We start from the raw sequence: 9,238 nt of genomic DNA, 5'->3' as shown, positions 1-9,238 counted from the left end.
AAAAGAAACTTAAAGCGGAAAAACGTGAATATTGTTTTTTCGTCGATATAAAAAAGACTGAAATAAATAAAACGCAAATGCGAGAGATAACAGAACTAATATACAATAATAATTACAGCCCCCGCTGTAAGTAGCTAACCACGTCATGAGTAAACCTCTAGTGACGGGAAATAAGAAAAGTGTAACGCCCGTAGGCAAAATGTACAATCCAAAAGAAAAGGCTAAGTGTTCGCAACACAAACCCTCAAAATGCGAATAAGTCAGCCCAGATGGCCTAAAACAAGACCTCCTAAGTCCAACCAACTCTCTGTGATTCCCGTAGAGAAACCACACAAAAAGCTATCGGCGGGAAACTACCCTGTTCCCAAAGAAACAAATGATGTTCAGAGCTAAGACTCTACTCCTACACTAATCCCATCTCGAGGAGCTCACACCAGCACTAAAACCTACGTGCTAGCATGATCGTCGTCCGAATTCGAAATCCAGAACGACCTAATCTATGTACACCATCCGTCCTCCTCTCGCGACCGCGATGCGCTCCTGTTCCAGCATCTCAACCCTAGTTCCCCCCGAAGGGTGAACCGTCGTGAACCAGCCCGCCAAAGACATCTGACAAAAGGCGTAGTCCTCCAAAGCACACACAGAAGACGCGAGGGTCAACTCCAAAGAATTATGTAAATAATAGCACCGATAGATACAGATAATAGAATAGCCACTTAGGCTTATAGCTAGGGATAACATCCTAGGGTTGCATATTCCACAATGAATGTAACGACAATAATAACAAATAGCATGCATCAAATAGGATTAACAAGAATCAATCACACACAGCAACTAAGTCAGAATGCATGTTGCATGAAATGATATGGCGGTTAACCCAGTTAACCAAATGCATTCCGGAAAGGGATGGACATCAAACGGATCAATCCTAGCACCAGCAACGGTGGGACCATTTCTGCCCGCGTGCCTCTTACACCACACAAAGGTAGCCAGATCAGCAGTAAACCCGAAGGTCTGCCATTTCGGTCTGCTACTAAGAGTCACCTAGCAGCGCTCTTACGCGGAAATCCGGGTCTTATGACCATTTTGGAATCCACCGAGGTCCGGTATCACGCCGTGTATTAACCTCCTATGTGTGCATGAATGCAATGTGATTAGCCAAACAACGTCTCCGACCTCACTCGACACGTCGCCACGTGTTCTAGCTAACTTAATGTCTCCATAAAGAATACCCTAAGGTAAAAGTCGATTCTGCGACAAAATACAATAATCATAAAATGAGTGCAACCACTCACGATAACTCTTCGAGTCATCAATGCTCCCACGAAGTCTCACGCTTCAGTGGAGTCTCACACATTCACAAAGTCTCACGCTTCAGTGAAGTTTTATGCTTTCACGGGGTCTCACGCCCCAGTGAATTTACACACTTGCACGAAGTCTCACGCTTCAGTGAAGTTTCATGCTATTCACGAGGTCTCACGTCTCAGTGAAGATCCATGCTTTCCACAAGGTCTCACGCCTCAGTGGAGTATCCCGCATTCACAAGGTCTCACGCCTCAGTGAAGCTTCATGCTGTTCACGAGGTCTCACGCCTCAGTGAAGATCCATGCTTTCCACAAGGTCTCACACCTTAGTGAAGTATCACGCATTCACAAGGTCTCACGCCTCAGTGAAGCTTCTCGGCACATCCCTTGGATGGCTAAACAAACTGCTCAAAGAGCGAAGGAGTATCAACATACTCAGAACTTCTCAATCTCCTCAACCCTTGGATCCGACGACACTTCTCGTTTTCCAAAACCAAGATTCGACTCCTAAGCTTCCTTCGAGATTATTATCATTACTTAAAGATTTAGAGGTTGTTTAAGGTCTTATGAGTTTTCTTCACAAAATAATTATCCTTTTAGTCGTATCGCATTACTTATCAGTTCTCGGGATCTCCTAATCCCCAAATGACTCCAGAGAATGTCTCAATCCATGAAACACCATAACAAGGCCCGAATCACATTCGTCCTATCAAACTTTCCCCAAAACTCTCAAAATAAAATCGGCATGACCTGCCCGCTATCCTCACTACTCAGAATCACAGATATCATTGCAAAAGCATAATTAACTCAGCACAATCAAACAACATGTCATATATCAACCAACATATTATGCAATAACCACGTAGCACTTAGCATATAAAACATGCATCACACATCCTAGATTACCCACTTAGCACTTAGCATGTAATTCACTCTCAAAACCAATCAGTAGATGAATCATCTACATTGTCAGCCGAAGCCTCAGAAAACATTTTTCCAATCAACCACACACAAGTGCATAAACAGTAAATCAATGTCGAAAGCATCGACCCTAAGCATTAACTAGAGATTCAGTGAGTAGCCCTCACCTGAAGATTCTCCAGGGTGATCTTCTAACACTTCTTCACAATCAAAGCCTTGCTCCTCTGGAAATTCCTCAAAAGCACCTTTAGAGCAAAACCACAGAAATCAATCAAAATCTATCGGAAACTAAGCTATCAATACTCACTAAGGTTACACGAAGTAGTATATACTCCGAGGTACGATAATCTAGCGCGAAAGGACAAGTTTTCGAAAAAGGAATTTTCCTCCTCCCCCCTTAGAGTGCTCGGCCACTATTCACAAATAGGAGGGCCGATTTTTCTTCGATCAAACTTGGTTCCTATGCTATCATTAGCCGTAACTAAGGGTATTCTAAACTCGGAAAAATTATCGGATCAAAAACTGTCGCAGGGGTATTTTGGTCATTATTTTTAGCTCAGAAATTCAAAACTGAAATTTCGAAAAGCAAATTGGATGGGGACGTCACCAACGACGTTTATGACAACTAATCCTACTAGCACTAAGCTAAGGCGATAGTTTTCAGCCCAAAGGACGAAGCTTTGCCCCAAAATGGGTATTTTCACCAGAATTGAAACTCGACGGTAGTTTTTCGAGAATCGGCGGAGTATTATTAGCTAAACATACTCAGGAGAACGTAGGGAAGATGTTTAGAATAAAAAATGAAGTATTCAGGATAGTTTTGCAAAAACCTCAAAACTATGAGCACAGAAAGACATAGAGAAAAGCTATGGAAAAAGCGATCAGAGGTAAGGATTAGCGACTATACCTCGAAACCTTGAAGTAGCAATTGTTTAATCGACGATCAAGCAAGAAATGAAGAAAATCTCTTCTTCCTCTTCCTTCAATGGAGCTCGCGGCCTTGGAGAGAAAATGGTGGAGTTTTTGTGATTTTTCTCACCTTTCTTGCTATATATAGAGGATGGAAAAACGCGGGAAAATGAAAGTTTCGCGAATCTGATTTTTCCGGCTTCATTCTCCGTGAATTCTAAGATAGGTTTTGGCGAAATAATTCCAAAACTAAAATGAGGTCTCCTTGTATTTTTGGTAACTAATGCAAAGTCGGTGTAAAACTATTTTACCCGATAAGTTACTTTTTGCATCGAATGTCGGAATAGAAAACTTCCTTCTGAAGAAAGATTGAAATCATCAAGAGAAATGGGTGTACGCGTGTAGAATCTTCATTTGAAGCTCCGAATAGAAAAAGTCTTCATCGTCGGTTGATTCTAGGGTTTTAAAATACCAGGGTTTCGGTTTCGGCAAACTTCCGATGATTGGAATCGGACGTTCGTAGATCCTAGAGTTTCGCCTTGAAACGATTGTGATGTATGGATTAAGAGAAGTTCTAACATTTCTCTGAAGATTTTTGGAATAAATTCCTACAGTGTTCCAAGGGTGGAACTTAGTCTTTTCCTAAGGTTCTTGTCCTAGTTTTAAGCGAATCGATCGTGCTATACCTTTTATCGATTCGGATACAATCCTTAGACTTTTCCTGAACTTTCTCCTTAATAAATTTATTTCATTTAGTAAACTCTTGTTCAGGTTTCCCTTCACGATACATCAACCCTAATCGTGAATAAGAAGTTTATTCACTTAGCATAAGCTTAAAAACTTGTGTCTTACCGCCGCCACCTCCACCACCAATTAATGTTTACTCCACTGCAATCACTACCTCCATCAGCACAATCGCTACCGCCACAATCACCACGTTGATGCCACCACCATCATGTCACGACTACCAGGTAACATCCCCTACACACCCTCACCGCCACCACAACCATATCCACTATAACCACTATCGCCACCGGGTCGGGGTGGGTTGGTACTACCTCCCGCACTACCACCACCATGAGCGTCAACACCCCCACTACTGAAATTGTCGCCGCCACTACAACCCTCCACCCCCATAACCGCCTATCACTGCCACTAGGTAACATCGGCTTAACAAAAAAAAACATCGAAACTCTACCACCACTGCTATATATCTAGCCCCTCCATGATAATTTCGCCCCTACTTTTCGTTGTCTTAAATTCCCAAAGTTGAAAATTGTTGTGAATTTACAAAGTTTGACAACTTTTTTAAAATTGAAAACCTCACAAAATACAAAACTAGATTATAAAACTGAAAAGTTGTTTTGGTTTTTAAGAATTTTAAATAATAAAACCAAAAACCACCTCAAGCATACCTTATGTTTCATAGATTGTGGGTTTTAATAAAAATTAATTCAGCATGCATAGAAAACAATCAATGCATACATTCATGGCCAGGCAGAAGACACGTGTGTATATATATATGCAGAAGCCATTGCTCTAGCTGTGAATGAATAGAGTATCCTACTGGAGGGCCGTGCCTAGAGGCCTTGGGCCTAAAATGCACAAACCACGACCAGGAGCCGGTGCTGCCCCAGGACCAGGTGCACCAACCACCGCACTTGGTGGCATTGGTTTGGTGGTCGACATGTTTTAATCTGAGTTGCTGCATTTATAGCTAATAAAATACCGCCATGCGCATCCATGCCATTACCCTGTTTTCGTTGCTTTTGTCAAACGTGGAAATTGTAAACCAACCAAATTAAACCTAGCTTAGGCCTTAGCTTTGAGGGTTTCTTTCATTTGTAAGTTGAGATGTAAAGTTACCTATAGCTTACATTAATTCTTTTTGTATTAGGTTGAAGTACTCATATACTTCACTTCAATTTAATTCATTGCTTATAATAAAAACCATTAAAAACGATTCATTTTACCATATTTCTAGTCCCAATGGGACATTAACATTTAATTACCCCTCTTAGTCAGATTATTTTACCAATATATTTTTTCTTTATTTATCCTTTGATATTTTTAATCAGCATAATTTGTTTTTATTGGTTTATTGATCTTTGAAAAAATATGGAAGGAACTATATATTGCAAACTATTGAATACAAAAAAATTGACATTAATTTCTGAATAATTATTTTTATGAAAATTATGATATATAAATCTATTCTTCAAGAAAGTTGGTAGAAATGAATGGTGATGCACAATTGTAAATAACAGAGAGCATGTAGAATAAAGAGAATCCACTCACTTGACCGGATGAGAGCGCTAAGAGAGAACTTTCTCTTAGAATGAAAATACTTATACAATATATGAGCAAATAATATTAATACTAAGTAATGATTAATTCTATTTAAAAAAGTAATGATTAATTTATAAACTAACCAAACATGTATTATTTTTTTTTGTTACAAATGGAAGATAAAATAAACTAAGCTAGAACATTCTGAAAAAGCAAGGGTACAACCATTGACGGTGGCAAACGTCAAACCCACCAGCTACAATTGTTCCTAGTTGCAAACTTAGCTAACGCATCCGCCACCATGTTCCTCTCGCGAGGGAAATAGCGCACCAACACGTGCCAATTACGACGAAGGAGCTCGCGCACCTGGAGAATCACATCTCTATGCCAAAACTGAGTCACATCTTGGGGCCCTGTGACAGCCGCAATCATCTCAGCACAATCACAGAAACACACCACCTTCCGGTAGCCCAAATCCCACACATGACGCAAGCCCTCATACAACGCTTGCACCTCGGCAAGGAACCAAACATGTATTTATAGTGATTGTTATGCGGTTTTTTTTAGATAAGTCAAAATTAATTGGTAAATTATGTGATACCCTGAAATTTTTTTTTGTGTGTGGTACTCGCATTAAATAATTTAATACTAGATTATTATATGTTATTCAAGGTAAATACTACATTTTTAGATTTTAGTTCACTTGTCAATTAACTTTATCTCATGAAATTCATTATTTAGTGAAAAAATGGACGAGTGGTGGAAACGAATGATAGTAATGAAGATGCGCGTAAATTGATCATGAATCATGATTGATGGATGAACAAAGCTCAGAACACACAACTCGAATATCTCACGTCTCTAAGAATAGAACACCGCATTACTATGATAGAATAAAATCAAAATTTTAATCGATACATGAGTCTTTTTTTATTGAAACAAGTCATTTTGGATATCACACCTTAATCTCACTTAAGGTATTGCAGCAAACACAAAATTAATTATATATAAAGAAATATTATGGGTACTTCAGCCATATACTCCCTCCGTTCCTATTTAACTGTCCAGGAAGAGAAGAAACACACATATTAAGAAGTGCAATTAATTTTGTTACTTTTCATAAAAGTATTATTTGATTTCCTACTTCACCCTTTAAAATTTATATTATCTTTCCTCATTTATTGTTCCTGCAAGGGCATTTCTTGGAAAAACATCATTTAATGCTCTCTTGAAACTCTAAGTGGACAGATATATAGGAACAAATTTTTTTCTTCAAAGTTGACAGTTAATAAGGAACAGATGAAGTACCAGTTAATCAGAAGATAGCAATTAAGAAGGCCACGTTGTAACCGGAGCAAACTATGCCTACAGGGTACAGAAGAACAAACCAACAGAGAAAACAAAAACAGAGCCTAGATTGCCTGAGCACCTAGAAATCAGCGTGCCCAGAGATTGGAATTAAGCAAAAACAACCCGCTAAAGAGCCAAGACCGCTCATCTCAGTCTATCGATGACAGCAGATAGTGTATATAGATGACCATGTTCACGTCATAAACATATGCAGATCGAATAATAGTAGTTGTGATCATGATAGTACTAATTAAAATAGTTCAAATAATATAGTGAATCGAGAGTTCAATGACCCAAATATTTTTAGTGCTATGTTCAGAACAAATTGGTTGATGCCATTACTAGTCAAGGTTTAGTTTGAATCGTGCTTTACTAAAACAAATTAAATTTTCAAAAGGAATATACCATCTGAGAATCGATCCTAGCTAGATTCCTAGTACATAAAAAAATACAATAGGGGAAATCATTAAATAAATAACATCTTCTATTTATTTTGAAACTTACATCATACAACATTACTGGTATAGAGAGCAAATTGTAAATATGTTGGATAACAATGATTAAGTCTATCACATGCTAATTGCATGCAAGATACAGAGTCGTAGAGTGCAGAATGAAACTAATATAACAAGAATGATACTAATTAACACATCTAAATAGTGTAAACCCGCAACAGACACTTAATTTTTCTATCTCCCATCCCTTGATTAAATATCACATACATTTCCTCTTCTTTTTTCTCTCCTTTCACTTTAAGTGTATGTTGAATGTTTGCACTTTATAAATTTCTACAAATCATATTCAACTAATTGTGATGTTATTGCATGTACACATGATATAATATGTTGGACTAGTTTTGAAGCCTATAAGGGAATTTAATTTGCTTATATGCATGACAGCCTGACTAATTTAGGTGTCCAATTTTAGTTTGGTAACCATGGCCCACACCAGGGCTGTGACCTGGGTTTGTAGGTTTGAAACCATCTGTGCTCTGAACTCCAACCATTGCTTTCATGCTGTTATCTTCTTGATCTTGTGCAAACTTTTTGTGACCAACACCAGGACTATTGCCTGGTGTTGTAGGTCGGAAAGCATGTGTGTCGCCTGCACCTGAATCTCCAAAACTAGCTACATCATAGTTTGGTTTCATGGGTGACTCAATTTTCCTCCTCTCTGATGATGGAGTGGGAACATTAATATTCACCGCTACTGTGCCTGTGCTTAGGGGTGAAGGGTGGTTCAATGACTTAATTTGGCGGCCATGAGTTAGAGGTAAATAGTTGCAGGCAACTAGTGCTAGAAAAATAGCTAAGTAATTTTGCATAACATGAAATCTACCCATGATTTGGAGAAGCAAAAGGTTGGTATAGAAGAATAGAGGACCTATAACAAATGTAGCTAGTTATGTCAGATTATAAGAGGAAAATGTGAAGTGATGTGATATGACAAGTTGTGAAATCCTCAGCTATTTATAATCTTGTTGCAGCAGGAAGTCAATGCCCTATTTGTTAATATTCTAATAGCTAATTATGTGTTACTTGTGTTTAAGCCTTTTTAAGGAGTGCAGCATTGCAAGCTGTTCAAATTGTGGGCGGTTTAGCTTTTACTTTTGTTTTTTCAAGAATATATTTCCACCATGTAGAGAGAGAATGAGTTCTCATTTCTATTTCTCTTCAATCTCATTTTTTCTTCATACTCTATTATTTTTTCATTACATTAACTATCATACCTCTTATGTCTTTCTCACCTCTTCTTGCGTGGAAGTATTTGTAAAGTGTGAACAAACACTTAGAATAATCTCTTCCGATACTTGAAATTGTTAAATAGAGATTGCCATCTAAGGTGCACCACTCCACATTTTTTTTAGAAAGCAGAAATCTTTATTAAAAAGCGGTCAATAGTACAAACAATACTCAATAAAGTGAGCACAACCCCCCCCCCCCAATACACCCTAGGAAAACCTGAAAAAAAGAAATTTAGGACAAGTTAAACTGCTACCCGATGGTTTATAGGGTAAAAGCCTTGGAAACCAATATCTTAGGTGCACCCAAAGATAAAACTATAAAACTGCAGCACCTAAGAACTACCTTCCGTGCACAGATTGCAGCCAAACCCTAGGTTACAACAACAAGGACTCCATCCCGGATCAAGCAATAAAAGACCAACAAGAAGGGGCATCTGCCGGGGACCGAAAAGCGACTAAGAAACAACCACAAACCCAACGAAAACAGAGCCCAACCTAGCATTGGGGGATGCTAATCAGCGCCGAATATCAACCACAGAGAAAAAACAGAAAAACCTGCCCAAAATATTGGACGCGAGAGGACCTCCCGCGCGCTCGGACTCGGCCGGACCAGCGTACCGAACAACGAGCAAAGTGAAGCCTGAGCCACCCAAACCCAAAACCTCAGATCCGCCAGAGAAGACCCCAATTTGCACACCACCAGCCCATAACCGCAACCGAT

At 39.0% G+C, this 9,238-nt stretch overlaps 1 protein-coding gene across 1 annotated transcript; it reads right to left on the bottom strand.

The window, feature by feature from the left end:
- Positions 1–7,236: 7,236 nt before the first annotated feature.
- Positions 7,237–8,199, bottom strand: LOC130714095 (uncharacterized). Its single transcript, XM_057563974.1, has one exon. It carries the CDS (start codon positions 8,113–8,115, stop codon positions 7,678–7,680), a length of 438 nt encoding a protein of 145 aa, XP_057419957.1. The 5' UTR covers positions 8,116–8,199; the 3' UTR covers positions 7,237–7,677.
- Between the last annotated feature and the right edge of the window lie 1,039 nt (positions 8,200–9,238).

This window comes from Lotus japonicus, chromosome 4 (assembly GCF_012489685.1).
Source record: "Lotus japonicus ecotype B-129 chromosome 4, LjGifu_v1.2".
NCBI lineage: Eukaryota > Viridiplantae > Streptophyta > Magnoliopsida > Fabales > Fabaceae > Lotus > Lotus japonicus.
The sequence above is the reverse complement of the archived record's forward strand: the minus strand, read 5'-3'. Positions and strand labels throughout refer to the sequence as shown.